The sequence below is a fragment of the Monodon monoceros genome, unplaced genomic scaffold, assembly GCF_005190385.1.
Source record: "Monodon monoceros isolate NGI ecotype Baffin Bay Population unplaced genomic scaffold, NGI_Narwhal_1 Super_Scaffold_5, whole genome shotgun sequence".
NCBI lineage: Eukaryota > Metazoa > Chordata > Mammalia > Artiodactyla > Monodontidae > Monodon > Monodon monoceros.
The window spans coordinates 34302682-34322853 of record NW_021703782.1 but is presented as its reverse complement, the minus strand read 5'-3'; the positions used below and the strand labels follow the sequence as shown (position 1 = coordinate 34322853).

Sequence of the window (20172 nt, the reverse complement as noted above, 5' to 3'; positions counted from 1 at the left end):
AGCCCACATGCCACAACTACTGAAGCCTGCGCACCTAGAGCCCATGCTCTGCAACAAGAGAAGCCACGACAATGAGAAGCCCGCGCACCACAAGGAAGAGTAGCCCCCACTCACCACGACTAGAGAAAACCCATGCACAGCAACGAAGACCCAACACAGCCAAAAAATAAATAAATAAATTTATTAAAAAAAGAAAGATGGATAGGGACTTCCCTGGTGGTCCAGTGGGTAAGACTCCGTGCTCCCAATGCAGGCGGCCAGGGTTCGATCCCTGGTCAGGGAACTAGATCCTGCATGCCACAATTAAAACCTGGCACAGCTAAATAAATAAATAAATATTTTTTTTAAAAAAAAAGAAAGATGGATAAAAGGGTCATGGGCATTCAAATTAGAGATTATTGCCAGCTGGGAGAATTAGGGACAGGTGATGTGGAGGCAGGAGAAGAGGAAAAACAAAGGTCAGCAGAAGCAGTACTCGTACAATTTCTTCAAAAAGGAAGAAATGATAAAGTCAGGTAGGCTGAAGCGACTAATGAATAAAATGGAAGAATGCGGAATAAGGTTGGAAAGATAAGTGGGTGCTGGATTTTGAAAATGCTTTAACACCAAGAAAATTGGGGAAACACTGGAGTTTCTAAACAGGCAAGGGACATGCTCAGAGCTGTTTTTCTGGGAAAAAGATGTGGCAGCCGTTGTTATGGAAATTAGAAAAAGTAAGAGAGACCAGTTAGGAGACTGTCTAGTTCAAGTGGGATACAACTCCTTGGAGTGTCTCTTCTGGAATACAGGGAGCCCACCAGCACCTAAGCACAACCAGAAAAGGTCCACATGTGACTGCCAAAGCGTCAATCAAAGTTGGAATTATCCTTCAATAAATATGTCAGCCAATGTCGGTCCAGTAATCAGTATTCATTGTGAACAAGAACCAAAATGGACTATATGTTAGTGGACAAAACTGTAGCCACCCAGTCCTGACCAAGTAAGCCACCTTTAGGGCCAATGATACCAGGGTCCACTGTGCCATTGGTCACAGTAAAGGAGAAAGGCTGGAATGACAGACACATTCAAAAATCAGATAAAATGGCAGCCTTTTAGTAATGGTATGAAAGCTTTTCTTACTTCTGGTTTGGATCATTTTGGCAACATTGACCACATACTCAAATAGGAGGACCATATTGCACTGAGCAATGACAATGCCTTCATCAGCAACTGAGGTGGCAATCAGAATCTTGTTATCTCCGTCAGTTCTGAATGCATCCAATACACACTTCTGTACTGGGAGGGTCATTCCTGTGTCAGAGTCAGAAGGCAGGTATAACTCACCAAGAGGGAACTTTACCCTTGAAAAAATAGCTATTAATTATGGAATACTTAACGACATGCCAGGTACTGTGATAAGTGCTTTACATCCATGATCTTACAACAACCTTAGCGATAGGGCCTATCCTTGTCCTTGTTTTTGAGAGGATATTTAAGGTGGGGTCCAACAACTTGGACTCTGCCACAAGTCTGCCTGACCTAAAATCCCAGCTGTGGCAACTACTAGCTATGTGGCTTTGGTCATGGTATATCAAAACAAATATTGATTTTTTGCAAAAATATTAACAGCTAATTTTAGCACATTTGCACACGCACAGCAGTTTTCAGCTAACAAGACCGTTTTACATCTACTTACTCACTGGAATTTCACAAGGCCCTTTTAGGTTGATGTGGCAAACGTTATGATTCCCCTTTGTTATAGGTGAAGATCTTGACGTTTTGCAGGTATGGTAAACTGACAGCTAGCTAGCAGCAGAATCGGTCTTTGAATTTAAGTCTAGGATCCAGCAGTATGCAGTTCCCAGCCACTGATACACTGAGAAGGAAAGAATTTCAGTGGTCTCCACCTCAGAGTTAATAGAATTTATATATATATATATATTTTTTTATTTTTGGCTGCGTTGGGTCTTCGTTGCTGCCCGCGGGCTTTCTCTAGTTGTGGTGAGCGGGGGCTACTCTTCATTGTGGTGTACATCTTCTCATTGCGGGGACTTCTCTTATTGCAAAGCATGGGCTCCAGGCACGCGGGCTTCAGTAGTCGTGGCTCACAGGCTTAGTTGCTCCGCGGCACGTGGGACCTTCCCGGACCAGGGCTTGAACCCGTGTCCCCTGCACTAGCAGGCGTATTCTTAACCACTGCTCCACCAGGGAAGTCCTGAATTTATAAAAGTTCCATTTTTTCCCTAGTATATAGAAAGCCAAAATCTTGAGATATATTTTGTTGAGGCCAAAACAATTTTTTTCCACCATCATTTCTACTGAACAATGAACATGCCCAAGACAGACACCATACTTCACTAATTTCTGAACTTATCCATTTGTTCATCAAATATTCATTCAGCAGTTATGGTCTGTCAGATAAGGCTGGAATGGTGAAAAGGTTCATTTTTATCTACAAGGAGCTCCTAGTTTGTGGAAGAAGGATATAAACAGGAAACTACAATTCAATGTGATGAGCAATGAAATGGGGGTGGAACTGGGTGCTGCGGGGTCTGGAGGAGGGATACCCCTCCCTGGTGGTCTAGTCTTAGGAGGAGGGGAACGCTGCTTGGCAGATACACAGTGACTGGAACAGAGTAAGTTCTAAATGAGTGCGGGTGGATGGATGGACGGACGGACGGATGAATGGAGGGACGGATGAACAAACAAGTATGAAAATAGTTTCTGGGTGCTTATGTGTGGAGGAATAACACAGTTTGAAAATCAAATTAGACTCATGCTGGAGTCATATGGCAGAGAACTCTGAATTCCAACCACAGTAATGTGGTGTTGGACTTCATTTGGTAAGCCAACTTTTCAAAATCTGACTTTACTTTTTAGATTCATGAAGTTTAAATTTTGCATAAGGGGAAAGTGCAAGGGTGACGACCGAGGACTGGCAGCAAGGGGACTGCTTATTATAAATAACACTAAATAAGAGATACAGTAAGGACCTGTCATTGCTGGTCACTGAGGCATGGGGAGCATGGCTGTGAGAATGTCAGGATGAGGACCGGCCACCTAGAATCCTCCTGGGTGACAACAGAGGTAGCCTTCCATCCTTTCTTTTTTTTTTTTTGCGGTACGCGGGCCTCTCACTGTTGTGGCCTCTCTCGTTGCAGAGCACAGGCTCCGGACGCACAGGCACAGCGGCCATGGCTCACGGGCCCAGCCGCTCCTTGGCATGTGGGATCTTCCCGGACCGGGGCACGAACCCGTGTCCCCTGCATCGGCAGGCGGACTCTCAACCACTTCGCCACCAGGGAAGCCCAGCCTTTCATCCTTTAACCCCCTACCTAGATTTCAGGATTATCTCTAGGACTTTTTTAAAAATTACAAGATATATAATATTTTATAAAGTATCTATAGTTTAAAGGATAACAATAAAATAGAAAGAGAACATTTCTGTTTCCAGTTAATCTTAATCTATTGGCTGAGAATTTGAGCAAGAGAGTAACATACTCAAACAATATTAAAAGACAAACTTTGGTTTTGTCTATAGGACTTATGGAAGGAGGCAAAGTCTACAAATTTCTGGCATTTGAGCACTGTGATGGCTTTTTGATGTGTCCACTTAGTTAGGCTGAACTGCAGTCCCCAGATATTCACCTAGGTGCTTCTGTGAAGGGAATTTGCAGATGTAATTTAAGTTCTTAAATCAGTTGACATTGTTACTCAAAAGGGACTTCATCCTAGGTGGGCCTGACCTAATCAAGTCAGACCTTTAAAAGAGAGCTTAGGTGATCCCTGAGCTCAGAGACTCCAAATAGCTCATGCCTGTGGGGTTCCACCTGGTCCTGCACCTGCCCTATGGACTTCAGACTTGCTTTGCCAGTCCAAGTGTCTATGTCAATTCCTTGTAATAAATCCCTGTGTGTGTGTCTGTGTACAACATATATATGTTTCAATATATATATGTATGTACGTATATACGTATGTATGTATAATCTCCTACTGGTTTTGCTTCTCTGGTTGAACCCTGACTGATACAAGCAATAAGAAAGAATTCAAATATATTATATATGTTCTTATATATATATATAGTATACTAAATCTAATCCACTATATATAAATACCTATTTTCTGATTTGTTCTGCCACGTCCAGTCAATATGCCAGGTTTGAGAAAGCTGAGCTTAGGATTTTCTTCAATCCATTTCTTTAAAGCCTGAAAATACAAAGCAATTATCAGTTGGATACTATTTGTATACTATCTGTATTAATTCAATATTGAATATACGCAAAAAACTTAAAGTAAACCGTAATGGAAAAGAATATAAAAAAGAATGCATGTATATGTATAACTGAATCACTCTGTTGTACAGCAGAAATAAATTCAACATTGTAAATTAACTATACTTCAATTAAAAAAAAGTATACAGACAAGTATACTTAAGTAGTTTTCAGACTAATAAACCTGAGGGAAAAAAGCTTCTTGTAATTGAAGTCTATGCGATAATTAACTATAATGGTATAGATCTTTGTAATCTGATATGGTTTAATCTCTTAGATATTTTTTAAGTGAAAAAGGCAAGGTTCAGAATAGTGGGTATGTAGAGCTAATAAGTGAATTTAGCAAGATCTCAGGACACAAGATCCATATACAGACATCAGTTGTATTTCTATATACCAGCAACAAACAATTAGAAGTACGGTTTATAATAGCATTAATACTTAGGTATAAGTCTAACAAAATATGTGCAGAATCTGTATGCTGAAAACGACAAAACGCTGATAAAAGAAACCAAAGAATATGTGGCAGGTGGCCTCTAAGGTAGCCCTGAGTGATTTCCACCTGCTGGTATTCAGATCCTGTTTAATCCCCTCCCCTCAAGTGTGAACTGAACTTACTGACTTGCTTCTTTTTTTTAATTTTTATTTTATATTGGAGTATCATTGATTAACAATGTTGTCACTTTCAGGTATACAGCAAAGTGATCCAGTTATACATATACACGTATCTATTCTTTTTCAAATTCGTTTCCCATTTAGGTTATTACAGAATATTGAGCAGAGTTCCCTATGCTATACAGGGTCCTTGTTGGTTATCTATTTTAAATATAGCAGTGTGTCTTATTGACTTGCTTCTAATGAACAAAATATGGCAGACCTGAGGGGAATCACTTCCAAGTTGAAGCTATAAAATGACTGTGACCTCCATATTGACCTCATCCTCTCTTGATCACTCACTCTAGAGGAAGCCAGAGGCCATGTTGCGAGGCCAGCCTGTGGAGAGGTGCCCGTGAGTGAGCGAAACACATCTTCTGCCAAAAGCCACACAGTAAGGTTGGAAGCTGGTCCTCTGAGTCAAGCCTTGAGATAACTGCAGCCATGGCCAGTACCCTGACTGCAGCCTCATGAGACACCCTGAGACAGAAATACCCAGTTGTTTCCAGATTCCTGACCCATACATATTAAAAGATGACAGATGTCTGTTGTTTCCAGCTACTAAGTTTTGGGGTAATCTGTTATCAGCACTAGATAACTAATACAGAAGCCCTCTATAAATGAAGAGATATACTGTGGTCATGGACTGGAAGACTCAATATTGTTACAGTGTCATCTCTCCCCAATTTTATCTATAGATTCAATGTAATCCCAAATGAAATTCCAGCAGACTTTCTTGTAGATGTGGATGAGCTGATTCTAAAATAAAAATGCAAAGGTAAAGAAAGATAGCTAAAACAATTTTGAAAAGAATTAAAAAGTTGGAAGACTCATACTACTTGATTTAAAGACTTACTATAAAGTTACAGTAATCAAGACAGTGTAGGATGGGTGCAAGGATAGATGTATAAATGAATGAAACAGAATAGAGAATCTAGAAATAGACCCACATAAATACAGTCAACTGATTTTTTTTAAGTTAAGAAGGCAAGTCAATGGAGAAAGGATAGTCTTTTCACCATATATGCTGAAACAATTGGATGCCCACATGCTAAAAGAAAAAAAAATCTCAACCCATACCTCAAAATGGACTGTAGACTTAAATATAAAATGTAAATCTATAAAACTTCTAGAAGACAACATAGAAAAAAATCTTTGTGCTCTTGGGTAAGCAAAGATTTCTTAGACATAATAGCAAAAGCACAATCCACAAAAAGAAAAAAAATGATAAACTGGACTCTGTCAAAAGTTAAAGCTTTCAATCTGTAAGAGATAACTGTTAAGAGAATGAAAAGATCAGAAGAAAATATTTGCAAATCACATTTCTGACAGAGGACATTTTTGTCAGAAAAAAGAACTCTCAAAACCTCAACAATAATATGATAATTAAGGCAATAAAACCCCATTTTTAAATGGGCAAAAGATGTGAACAGATACTTCACCAAAGGAGATATATGAATGGCTAATAAGTGTATGAAGAAATGCTCAACCGTATTAGTCATTAGTGAAATGCAAATTAAAACCCTAGTGAGGTACCAGTAGGTACCCATACAATAGCTAAAATTTTTTAAATTGATGAAAATAATTAAAAAGTATGAAGTGCTTTCTCTATGGGTATTAAAACTTATTATAAATCAGAGTGATTGAGACAGTGAGGTATTAGTGTAAGGATAAACAAACAGAAAATCAGAATAGAATAAAGAGCCCAGAAACAGACCCACACATATATGGATGCTTGATTGCAAAGCAATGAGGAAAGGACAATCTTTTCAATAAAATGGTACTGGGCCAATTTGTTACCCACAAAGCGGAAGAAGCTTACATCCATGAGTGCTCTGGTTTTCACAAAGAGGATGATTCTGGTCTCTGGGCTTAAGTGGTACTCTTCTTGCAAGATCAAGCAGAGATCTTTGAGTTTAGGGTTCTCATTGCTGGGATCCATGGAAATACATTCTAGTTCCTGCAGCTTCTCTGCAGAAGGGGAACATCTTACAAAAGGTTTTTAAATTCTAGCAACGTAGAACACACTGTGACCTTTAGCTATAGTTCAAACAGTTTATCTCCCAATCTCTGACCAGAATTTTATGAGGAATAACCATCAATTTAATGCATACATTAAATATACTGATAAATGCATACATTTTTCCCCCCAGAAATCTGGTTGTTCAGTGTTTAGCAGCACACATATGTATAGCTAATACTTTGGTAGGCAAAAAAAATTAACAGTAATTACCTTTGGGAAAAGCATTTGAGAGAGGAAGAAGAGAGATTTTTCAGTTAATATTTTCCTATATTTTTCTTAATATGAAGGCAGTGGGATTATGAGCCATGTTGGTTTTCTTCTTTATAAAGATATATATATAATTACAGTCTTAATATCATTAAAACACTTTTAAAAAAATTTTAAACCTTGATAAAATTACTAAAAGTTAAACCAAAAAATGCTACTATCAATTGACTATTTTGATGGGATGTATCCTTTGCAAATCCTATTATTTTTTCCTTCTTCAAAACAAGAAATAGTATAAGCAGCAGATTCTTTTCATAAGCGCCAGATTTCCCTGAAGCATCATAGTCCTGACATGTATAATACCTTCTTAAGCCCGGGACAAGTCCCTGAGCATAACCACGTGTCGCTAAGTGTGACACAATATGTGTAGGCTGCCCCTGGAGTCTCCAGGCTCCACTGGCCTTCCTCTCCTGGAAATGCCACCCATCTTCAAATCTCTGAGTGGCGCTTGCTCAATCTCATCAAATCCTTCTGCTTGGACATTTCTGAAGAAGTCTTTTAAGTAATCCAGAGCATCTTTCATTCGAGCATGCTCACTGATAATGAGGGCATCATTGTATCTCTGTTGAAAGTGAAAACAGTTTCAGTATGTTTCTAATGCCTAGTGCATTCGCTGTACTCAAGTTCAATTTGCTGTAATTAACACAGAATTATTTTAATAATAAACTTCTCAAATCTATTCCAACTTAGTTTTTTTTAAGATGAATGGTCTCTAACAGTACTATAATAAAACCTTAGAACCACACTATAAAAAAAAACCCTCAATTAGCTAGACTCATTAATTAATTAGGATCACTTTGGATTCTAGAAATCTACCTTAGAAGAGAAAGAAAATTCCAAGAAAAATGCATGTCAAAGATTAAATCACACAAAAATGTAATTCAGACATTCAACTTAACCTTTTTATACACTCAAAGCCATCACTGAATTGTAATGGCACCTGTTCAGAATGATGGTGCTGACCACTTACACCAGATAGTCAATTAAATTCATTAAAATTCTACAAATTCATACTGACTGAGTGCATTTTAAAATATTTTCAATGGCACGACAAGCAGAGGTGATGATGGTTGTTGTTGCTTACCTTCTTGATTAGCCAGCAAACAACCAGAGACTCTGGATTTCTCAGCATGTGGCTTGACCAAAAGCAGAAAGACATGTGCTTCAGGATATGGCAACACAACCCACCTACTGAACTTTAAAGATGGCTGTCACTGGTCACGTATCTACAATAATGTGCATCACCACCAAGTGTTTTCCAATTATGCCAATTATGGGAATGCTGAGGCACAACATACAACCTCGGCCTTTGTTTCTGTCCCGTTGCCTCTAGTGCTAGGTATCAGAGAGCAAAGAAGACGCTGAATGGGATAACTTTTGGAGTTTGCTTCATAAGAACCACCTGGCAAGTTCCTAAGTGATGCTCTCTCAGCTGCCACAGTGCAGCTCCCAGTAGGTGACACGACTGAAATATGCTTTTCCAAAGAAGCCACATACCCACAAATGCGATGTGTAGAAAAACAGTGCTTTACAAATCCTGCTCTCTTCATCTTTGGCATCTGAAACACCATGCACGCTTTCTGAACTGCGATAATCCACTGTTCATATCTCTGTGTTCCAAAATTCCTATTTTGAATTTGAGATAAGTTTTCTGAAAAAAAAAAAAGTTTTTCATTGTGCCATCTGGCCAGTCATTTAAGGTTCTAAGCATGCCTTGCCTTCTAATTTTCTTCCTTACTCTCTGTACACAGATATTCCTCTCAGTAGTGTGTCTGTGTACATATACGCTTGTTTACTGAATACCTACTATGTACCAAGAACCAACATGTCTTACATTTAAAATTTCACTTCAGTTCACAACCCCATGAGGTAGATATTACATTTTACAGATTAGGAAATGGAAGCTCAGAGAAGCAAAATCATTATGCCAAGTCACAGAGCTAGCATACAGGGGAAACCTGGCAAGAGAAGCAGAACCAGATTGCACGAGCAGGGCGCAAATGGGCAGGTTAGAGCTCGGCCTAGAAGAACAAGGATGCCAGCAGGACACTGACGAGATAAAACTGGTAATTTCAGGCAGACGAGCCAGGTAATGGGGGTTCAATGGGAAACAGAGGTGGACAAATGAGGTGTCAGAATAAGTCTGAAATCAAGCTGTGAAAGAAAAGGAAAGAGAAAAGCAAATTAAGTGTGAGAGAAGGCGAGACACCAGGAGTTACCTTGCAGACATCAAGAATTCAACATCTCCAAAACTCTGAACTCTGCCGAAGCTGCTCCTAGCGCTAGAACCAGTACCACCTGCTGGCGCACAAACAGGTGCCACGCCACCCCGCCCCCCCCCCCCACCTTCTCATTCCCACCCAAAGCCAGCTAGCCCTTAAAGCTGAACACTTCCTGTCTGCACAAGCCTCCTCCCTTCACCACCCCATCTCCACTGCCTCTGTTTGGCTCTCTTCATTCACTGGTGTCCTCATCTCAGGACTAATCAGTTTAAAATCGCCTGCTGCTTCCCATTGCTTTTAGGCTAAAATTCAAACTCAGCTTGGCCTACTGGGCCCTTCACTGGCCCTTGCCTCTCCCATTAGCCTCACTCCTTTCTACTGCTCACTTGTTAGAATTATCACGAAATCTTGCAGGTCCTAAAATTCACTGCACTCTCTCCTTCCTTCTGCGTCTGATGCCATTTCTTTTCTTTTCTTTTTCTTATAAATTTATTTATTTTAGTTATTTATTTTCGGCTGTGTTGGGTCCTTGTTGCTGCGTGAGGGCTTTCTCTAGTTGTGGTGAGCGGGGGCTACTCTTCGTTGCGGGTGCATGGGTTTCTCATTGTGGTAGCTTCTCTTGTTGCAGAGCAAGGGCTCTAGGTACACGGGCTTCAGTAGTTGTGGCTCGTGGGCTCAGTAGTTGTGGCGCACGGGCTTAGCTACTCTGCAGCATGTGGGATCTTCCCCGACCAGGGCTCAAACCCGTGTCCCCTGCATTGGCAGGCGGATTCTTAACCACTGCGCCACCAGGGAAGTCACTCTGATGCCTTTTTGACCTCACTTGATTACCTCTCCGTCTTAACTTGGCTGACTTCAAGATCTGTCTCAGGCATCACCTCCCCCCGGGAAGTCTTCCCTGCAGCCCAGTCGTCCATGCCTAAGCTCCCATATGCTCCCATGATGCCCAGTGTGTAACTCTGCCCGACGGCATGGCAACTATTCGCATCTGATTCTCATTGTTTGACTGTGAGTTCCTTGAGGGCAAGATTGTTTTTAATCTTGGTGTTTCCATTACCTAGCATAGTACCTGGCACAACACCTGGTGAATTAATTAATTAACTAATTAATTAATTTTAAAAAGGAGAACAGAACTTGGTGACTTCATGAGAGCCTCAAAAGAAGAAAGAATCAAAGATCACCCCTAGGTTTGAATCTGAGCCTTCACGGGAATGGTGGTTTCATTCATATAAATAGGGAGGTCAGGATGGAAAGCTAATTTGGAAGGCCACGAAAGCAATGAATTGATTTAAATACAGTATTTTTCAGGTGTGCATGTCCAGATGGATTTACTTTGGATTTAAAAAGAGAAAAAAAAAGCAAAAGAAAATAAAGGAGGACTAAGAAGGCTCCTGAATAACCTATAATCAAGAAAGTCAACCTCTAGATATGGTCTTGACATTGTCTGAACTAAGGAGAGTGTAAGACACCAGTGAACAATAGATGGCTGTTCCCATATGGAGAGAGTACAAAATGAGGTTATTCTCACCGAGAGTTATGGTACCAAGTTCTTCAAAGATACTCTTTACCAGACTCTGTCTCTATCATCAACTGAGATATGTTGCATTTAAATCTGTTGGTGGTCCGTGATTCCACTTTCCTGAAAACTAGAGCCATCAAAGGAAAATGAGTATTTTTCAGGAAGCACACTTCATAGTTCAAAGCATGCCTCTCCAAACCTTTCTCTGCCTTTGTTACTTCCTCTGTAAAACCCTAGGCCCCAAGCTCACAGGCAAGTCATCTGAATGATAAAACAAATACTCAGAAACCTTGCAGCGGCTCCCTAGTGTTTAATGCACTGATTCTAACATCTCTTTCACTGTCTGGGTCTAATTCAACTTCTTACTCAGGCTTTCCTGTTACTCAACACATAGGCCCTGCTCTGACAAGTCTGATAATCATCTTGTTCCTGAAAATGCCACATTTTAAACCCTGTCTCTGTTCTTTCATCTTCTCCCTTCCCACCCAACCCCCAGGAGTGTTCACAATGTTCCTAACATTCATTTTTGCATTGTATCCACAGAAACTTATTAATCACCTACCACATGCCGCGTTCTGGTGATAGCTGAAAAGAACAGGCTCTGTGCTCCAGAGAGGTCTGTCTTCTTAGGGGAGAGAAAGATACACAGCCAAATGACCACACAGAGTGCTGTGACACAGTATGTGCAAGGTGTCATGGAGCATGGGAAAGACTCTCTCATTCTTCCCGGGGAGGCAGTGTCGTGGGATAAAGAGGCAAGAAGGAGTGAGCACAGTCATGTGCAAATGCTCAGATGGACAAAGCTTAGAGACAGAACATAACACATGACCTGTTTGAGGAGCCCAAGGAATGAGACTTGGTTGGGCTTATGGGTCGTGAGAGGAGATGAAACTCAGGGGGCAGGGGGGACTGGACTATAAAGAAATTTGTATGTGATATTAAAAGGTGTAGACCGGGTACCTTCTCTACACTCCTTACAAGCAGCTCCCTGACTATTTCAGGTATGTATGTTCTGCCTTTTACTCATTCAGTCATATGCTATTCAGAGAGCAAGGGGATGAACTCATATGCATCTTCTGTACCCATCTCCCTTGCTGGGTTAATATAGCATTCATATTCAAGAATCATTTGTTAGTTGATCTTATTAATAAAATCATATTCTGATCTTTTGAGGGAAAATATGAGTTCAGATAATTTCACTTCAACCAAAATTACCAGATACATATTCAAATGATGAATGGGAACTCAGTGTCTGCCTCAGGCACGGAAAGCAGGGAAGGACTGAGCCATCTACATGATTTTCTAAGCACCCATCTCTCACTGCCAGTACATTTATAAGGGTTTTGCAGAAATGAAGAGTAAGAATGTTTGCTGTCTACAGGCCACTCCTGAACTTCATTGGGGAAAGAAGCTGGAAATGTGATTACTTCCCAAGTTTGGGGTTAAATATTTTCCACTAAACAGAGGAAGGGTAAAAATTCAGGGTTCATCTAAATGGCCCTGAACTAAGAATAGCAGAGAGTAACAAAGTCCCAAAGGGCTTGTTACTGGATCCCACTTACACTTCTGGGGCTTATAAACAATCTCCTCCAGTTCCTCCAAGTTGTCTTTGTTGCTACCACTGATGTGTCGAGAGAAGCACACAATTTGCAGATATATTCTGTGGCTTCAGCTGTATTTCTGGCATCCCCAGTGCCAACCGAGGCAGTCAGCCCAATGACCTGTGAGGAGCACTCCAAACCGTTAGATGTCTGGGAAATAGCATGATGTTTCCACAACCCTTCATGTAACTCTTTCCTGCTAAAGTAGGTTTTGTTCTGTTTTTTAAACTAACTTCAGATAAAGAGCAAGAACGTTATTTTTTTTTCTGACATTCTCCATGACATCAAAAATGGAAAGGTCCCCATTAGGCAAAGCACTGAATAAATGCAGGAATAGTTACTCAGCACTGAATAGTTACTCAGCAGCTAAACACAAATCAGCATAGAAGCCAAGAGAAGAAACCCTTTCAAGGCAGGACTTTTGTTTACCCTTGTTTCCCCCATGATGTGTAGAACAACATACTGAAAAGGAAAAGGACTAAAATCAGACACGCTTGCATTCCAGTCTCAGCCATGTCACACTGTCTGTGTGTCCTTGGACAAGTATCTTCAGCTGTCTCTAAAGTTGGGAAACAACAGCCATTTAAAATGGTAGCTGTGGGACTTCCCTGGCGGTCCAGTGGTTACAACTCCTTGCTTCCAGTGCAGCGGGCATGGGTTCGATCCCTGGTCGGGGAACTAAGATTCCACATGCTGTGTGGTGCAGCCAAAAAATAAAAAACTTAAAAAAAAAAAAAAGGTAGCTGTGTGACATAGAGAATCGACTTGTGGTTGCCAAGGGGGAGCGGGGTGGGAAAGGGATGGATTGGGAGTTTGGGATTAGCAGATGCAAACTATTATATATAGAATGGATAAACAACAAGGTCCTACTATATAGCACAGGGAACTATATTCAATATCCTGTGATAAACCATAATGGAAAATATTATTAAAAAGGATGTATATCTATGGATAACTGAATCACTTTGCTGTACAGCAGAAATTAACACAACATTGTAAATCAACTATACTTCAATTTTTAAAAAACGGTAGCTGTGTGAATTCAGTAAGATAACATTTGTAAAGAATTTAGTTTAATGGTCTCCTAATAAGTATTTATTCCTTCCTCTCATAGCCACTCAAATATTGAATGACTGAATCGTTCAATCAAGCAAGGAATCTAGTTAACTACCAATTTTATTCCAGAAGAAAAATCTGTAAGAAATGTGATTTCTACTGAATTTTGTCTATGGGCACCATACTGAATTTCTTTTAAACTGTGCTTCCTAAACGGGTAATTATTAAGGTTAGAGAACATAACTCAAATGTGAGATCAGTAAACCATAGTCATGGTTTCCAACCTCATTTGGCCCCAGTATGACCAGGTGATTCTTCTGTGTTCCTCTCAGTTCTGTCTCGACCATTTCAAATCCTCTCCATACATCCTGAGCTCCCTCCTCCATTCCCATCTTAATTATCCTCAGTGAACGATCTCTCTCTCCTACATTCAGGAGAAAAGAGAGGTTATATGCCAGGGATTCCCTACCCTTCCTGCCTCCATCTATTCTCTGTCTTGACTCTTCTCAGCCACTCCTCTCTGATGACACCAAAAATGGTGTTTCATCTGCTCTCCCGTACTAATGCATCTACTTGCCTACCTGTCCCATACCCTCTGGTCTCTCCTGGAATCTTGTTCTGTCAGTCATTCCCTCTCTCCCATCCTGCCTCACCAGCTGCTATTCACTACTTCACGCTCTGCACTCAGGAAATATCAAGAACCTCAATATTCTTGGGAATTCCCTGGCAGTCCAGTGGTTAGGACTCAGCACTTTCACTGCTGTGGCCCAGGTTCAATCCCCAGTCAGGGAACTAAGATCCTGCAAGCCATGCAGTGCGGCCAAAGAAAAAAAAAAGAACTTCAAGCTTCTCGAGCACCCCATGCTCTTTCATAACTCTCTGCCTCTGGACATACAGTAGCCTTTACTGAAAACCATCTAGCTGTCTACCTTGTAAACTCTTGTTAGTTTTTGCCTATCCTAACTTCTGTTAGGTCTTGCCTTACTTTACAGCACATTTAGGATCTCTGTCGTTTCTGTTCTGTACCACTCCATCATGTGCCATCACCATAAATTATAACATAATTCTCACATATTTTGCTCCCCACAAAACTTAAGCTGTTTGTGGGCAAGTACTATGTCTTTTTATATTTATACCCTAGTGCCTAGCACAGTGCGTGACACATGGAGGCACCTAATACATATTTAAGTGAATAAATGAATGAATCGATCAAAATTAATGAATGAGTTGTACAATGTGCACTCAGGATCTCAGAAGGACATCCTCAGTATGGCCACAAGGGTAAATAAACAGGATTTAGGAAGGTTAGAACTCTTCTGAGAAATCCATCTGACTTTAGAGATACCTGGGGCAGTGAGTCTGAAGACCCTCCAAGTTTCTGAACTAGATAATTAAACATGATCATATTATAAGGATGATGTTTACTAGTGTTGTAGCATTCATCAAATATCATCAAAGACAGAGAGTGAGGGAATAGTCCCATTTTTAAGGTTGTTTACAAGAATCTGTGGAGTTAAAATGATGATGCCATTGTTCTCAACAGTCTGTTCCACTGAGACATTGTCACATGTTACTCCAGAAATGCCTACAACTTTGTACCTGGAAAATGACAGAAATTTCCTATTACCAACCACGATGTGAATGACGAACCACAAAGATATGAAATACCAGGTCAGAACATCGAGGGATTAAATTCTCCCTAAATTCAAAAGGAACAGATCTGGAGAAAGGTTAAGTGCCAGCACAAAGCCTGACACATAGTAAGTGATCAATAAATGTAAGCTAGGAAGAATTGCTAGTAGAATATATTCCATGTGGCACCTGCAGATACAGAGGGCTGACTGTAATTCTTGTAAGCCACTGAGAAAGAAAATAGTAAGGAAAAGAGTAATATTAAATAAATTATAAAATCATTAAAAAGTTAAATGTGCCATTTAAATATAAAAGTTATCGTAAGTCATTTACTCATTCGACAAGAGCTAATCAAAGGAATTTAGGATTTCAGGTCTATCTAACAAAAAAGACTTGAATCCATGAAGGAACTACATCTAGATTATATAAAAGCTTAATCTACTATAAATTTTTTGAATCATGGTTTTCCAAAAGCAACACAAAGCAGAAAACACATCAGTTACATGAAACTAGAGAAAAAGAAGTTGGACCAACTTATACCTACCCACGTCTTCTAAAATGCTTTGAGAACACAGACTTCTGCTGCCCATACACTGGGAGTTGCATAGCAAAAGAAGACAACATTCCCCTTTTGTCCTTGTGGAAATTTTTTAAGATGATGTTCACATATAAGAAGTGAAACAAAAGTTTTTCCACAACCTTTTAACATATAAAGAGAAAGACAACATGTAACTAATAGTATACTAAAATACTTCTGTAGAAAGGTCATTATTTTAGGCTCCCCTAAACCCACTGAACTGACTAGTAAATTGGTGATGTGGGCAGGTTAACAACTGCAGAATTTACACTATGACTGAAAAATCAAGCTGCATCCTAGTTAACATGCATTCAGACAGTCAGGGCCTGCAGGAAGCTAAAAAAGGGCATTTTTCAGGGGATTCCCTGGTGGCGCAGAGAATCCGCCTGCCAATGAGGGGGACATGGGTTCGAGCCCTGGTCTGGGAAGATCCCACATGCCGCGGAGCAACTAAGCCCGTGCGTCACAACTACTGAGCCTGTGCTCTACAGCCCGTGAGCCACAACTACTGAAGCCCACACACCTAGAGCCCGTGCTCTGCAACAAGAGAAGCCACAACAATGAGAAGCCCGCACACCACAATGAAGAGTAGCCCCCACTCACCTCAACTAGAGAAAGCTCACACAGTAACAAAGACTCAACACAGCCAAAAATAAATAAATAAATAAATAAATTTTTAAAAATAAATAAAAGAGGGCATTTTTCTTTCCTTCCTCATGTTCCTTAAATACCTTGAGACTATATTAATAGAATGGTTGTCTCAAAAGACAAATGGAACAATCAAAAAACTGAAACTTGCCCATTGTGTTCCAGTGTTCAATAAAGGGGAAAAAAGGAAGCAAATAGAGAAACAAACTATATCAGTAATGGCAATTGGCTTATCAGTAGGAGCACATATTATTGTGTTTTTTCCTTTCTGAGCAGGTAAAGCAAGCTCTAGTTGGTAATTTCTTGGCTTCAATGGGCTGTTAAGTATGAGGCACTTCTGTAAAACAAAAGAAACTAAGTTACCAAACAGTGACTGCTCTGAGGAATCAAGGCAACAGGTATTGTCCAACAGACAAGAATTCTGTCTCTAGAAAGAAAGGCCTCATTCAAGAAAGTTTAGAATCCTTGTCTCTAATTAAGCATTCCAGCTTCTGCACTGACTTGAAGTACAGAATTCTCCCCCAATGACAAAGTACCAATGGCAAAAAGGAAAAAAAAAAAAAACCCACAAAGATTTCTTTCTGAAACAATCATGGAAGCCTAATAAGGAGAAACTAAAGCAAGAATGGCCTAATCCAGGGCAAGACAGATGGCCACCAGTTAAAGGAAATGCTGTATGAGACAAAACAACCACAAACCCCTCCTAGATCTTTGAAAAACACCTAACTGTGAATAATGAACTCCCAAAGTAATCTCTTACTGACGAACAACCATGCTTTGTAATTCTGCAGGCTCTCACATGGTATTCTCTCTTCATAGAATCAGAAGTTTTAAAAAATAATCAGAGGCTTTTCTCACTAACAGATAAGCATACAGAATATTAAGAGCTAGAAAAGACCTTGGAAATCATCTACTGAGTCCAACCTACCCATTTTAAAGAAAATGGGAATTTCTTAAAGGTTAAGTGAGTTCACTAAGGACCTTTACATGTCAGAAAAAATGAAAGCAATTTACATTCGTTGATTTTATTCTGGAATAACAAAAAATATGTATCATTCGGTTGCAGAAGCAATCTATAAATTTTCACCTTATGTTGTTATCCCCAAATCACATCTTTCTTCTAACACTATTCATTATCGATCCTAATTGTTTCCCTGATGCCCTTTTATAAATAACTCTTTACTATGGCTTATTATGCAACTTTCTGGTCTCCTCATGAAAATATGCTTCAAGAAACATAAAGTGGGCCTTATAGGGCCATAGCTAACTTATGTGAGAATTAGAGAAAGGAGCTCCTTTTGGAGGACACAGCCCCTCAGTGTATTGTTTGACAAACAAGACAGGCTGGATCTCAGCCCCACTCAACCTCTCAGCTCCACATGTCTGTGCAGGGCACACATTTCATCAACATACGCTGCAGCCCTGAGATCTTGAGAGGAAACTGAGCAAGTGACTCACAGAGTAGAAGTATTTATTTAGAAAGCAGGGCTGATTTTGGATTTCATAGACATTGAGTTTCTGGGAGGACTCTATTTGCATTTTCAATGTATACATGCAAATACTTAGTGATAAAAGAAGACAAAAAAGAAGAAAAAAAAAGGGAGAAGCTAGCAATAGCTATGGAAGGGAGAGAATGACATTTCTAATTACAGAGAAAGTATCCATTTTAATATAAATTCTCTTTTCTTTCTTACTTTTCCTTAAATAACTTTTCATTAAGCTATGACTTTTGGTACTGCAAAACATGACCCCACACAAAATACCTAAAGAGCATCATTATGGATAAGAACAAACGATGCTGAGTACCTGAAGAAGGGCATGAATTCTGACTAAGATTCTGGTTTTCTGGTTCTTCCCTGTAGAAAATCTGTACATCCAAAGTTTTCATTTCATCATCCTCAAGATCTTTCATTTTGACATCTTTTGCACCTTTATGAGACCAAAACACATCTTAGAATCTTTACATTATTTGATTACGATCTTGATGGTGAAAGCCCTACAAAGAGATCATAATACTAAAATTTTAAACTTCCATTAAGATTTCTCAGAACTACTCCCTCCACCTTTTAAAACAACCAAAGGAATCTTTTTTATTTCAAATTGAAATCTCAATTTGGAGTTTGAACTCCAGTGTCATTTAGAACTTTATTATTCAAAGCGTGAAACATGGACCAGCAACTTCTTTAGGCGCATGTTAGAAATGCAGACTCTTGAGCCCCGAATGAATCAGAATCTGCATTTTAGCAAGCTCCCCCGTGATTTACAATCAAACCAAAGAGAAGCACGATTTAGCAGAAACTCATGTCTTCCATTCCTGACCTGACCCAAGAAATCAGATGTATATTTAGACAGATAATTTCTGGAACAATTTGTGATCTTAAAGAAGCCTACAAAAAGGCTAAGACCAGATGCTCAGATGGTTTACCAAGCTCAGCCTTTAAAATAATGCTCTGAGAAGATGTTATTAGCTTCAGGAAGCCAAATGATGGCTCAGATACTTAATCACAACAGATTCTTTTTTCCAATCCTGTTCTAGTTCAGTTCCAGATGGCTTCCAGGCAAGAGAACCAGGCAATGTCCATCATAATTCTACTCTGAAAAGGGGGTGAGTCCTGGAGTTTGAACCTTTAACTCTAGAATTTTCAAGCTATTTCTCTGATAATCTAAACCCAGACGGCGAGCTCAGACTCTGCCTTACCCAAATGCTTTGGGCAGGATGGGCTAATTCTGGATGAGAGTGGTTTGTTAGGGGTTATATACAACCTAACTAATTCTGTAGATTAAAAAACCACCTGCTTTCCAGAACTCAATTTCATGCTGGTCTCTCACTAGAGATGTAACCATGAGTATTTGCAGGGGAAATGCCTCTGACAGTGAGAGAAAAACAGGCAGGACTGACGGAAGCCCTAAGTAGAACTATGAGGAAGGGCATGTTTTCAGACCCTCCCACCCTTCCAAATACCCTACCTTTCTCTACCATCCACAGTTCACTGAACTTGCTCTCTTCTTTCTCCAATGCAAGTTTCAAAGTTTTCGGCCAGTTCTCCTTGTCTGATCTGAGAAGGCATTCAACCATTTACTCTGCACCTGCCATCAGCCCGTTGTTGGAACAAATCTAAGCAAGACAAATGCAGTTGATTAATCAAGTTCAAAAGTTTTCATTTTATGAGTTTTTACTGAAGAAATATCAATTCAACTACTATCTGATTTAAAATCATTGTGTACTTTGGTTCACTAGGTCTCCTTCATGACCGTTCTTGCCCCATCCAACTCAACCATTTAAGATACGCTTTCCTTCATCCTTGTCTTCTACATGTGATATCAACATGTCAAGCCATGTGTTCTTCCCTCCTCTGAGATGTTATATGTATCATCATCAGCTATATTAGGAAGACAACGAACCTATTTGACACCCATTCAAAATATGGGTACATTGGCATAGGTATATTTGGAAGGATATGACAAAATATTAACAAATGCTTTTTTCTGGGTAGTGGGACTTACATGACTTTTATTATTAATCACAATAATTAAAATTTATTGAGCACTTATTATGTGCCAGGGATATGTAAGCACTTTACATATATTATCTCATTCAATTCCTATAAAAATACCATTTTAATAAGGCACTATTATTATTATTAATTTTATTTTTATTTTATTATTCTTTTTTTTGCGGTACACGGGCCTCTCACTGTTGTGGCCTCTTCCGATGCGGAGCAC

At 39.7% G+C, this 20172-nt stretch overlaps 1 protein-coding gene across 1 annotated transcript in view; it reads right to left on the bottom strand.

The window, feature by feature from the left end:
• DDX58 (DExD/H-box helicase 58) overlaps positions 1 to 19558 on the bottom strand; it is a 35355-nt gene extending 15797 nt beyond the window's left edge. The window contains 17 exon segments of the mRNA XM_029201818.1: positions 1120 to 1290; positions 4095 to 4185; positions 6727 to 6875; positions 7618 to 7756; positions 8692 to 8747; positions 8750 to 8845; positions 10945 to 10994; positions 10996 to 11062; positions 12498 to 12548; positions 12551 to 12656; positions 14938 to 15046; positions 15048 to 15191; positions 15769 to 15836; positions 15838 to 15925; positions 16686 to 16766; positions 18213 to 18378; positions 19417 to 19558. Coding sequence (XP_029057651.1) covers positions 1120 to 1290; positions 4095 to 4185; positions 6727 to 6875; positions 7618 to 7756; positions 8692 to 8747; positions 8750 to 8845; positions 10945 to 10994; positions 10996 to 11062; positions 12498 to 12548; positions 12551 to 12656; positions 14938 to 15046; positions 15048 to 15191; positions 15769 to 15836; positions 15838 to 15925; positions 16686 to 16766; positions 18213 to 18378; positions 19417 to 19525 — 1741 coding nt within the window. The 5' untranslated portion in view covers positions 19526 to 19558.
• Positions 19559 to 20172: the final 614 nt, after the last annotated feature.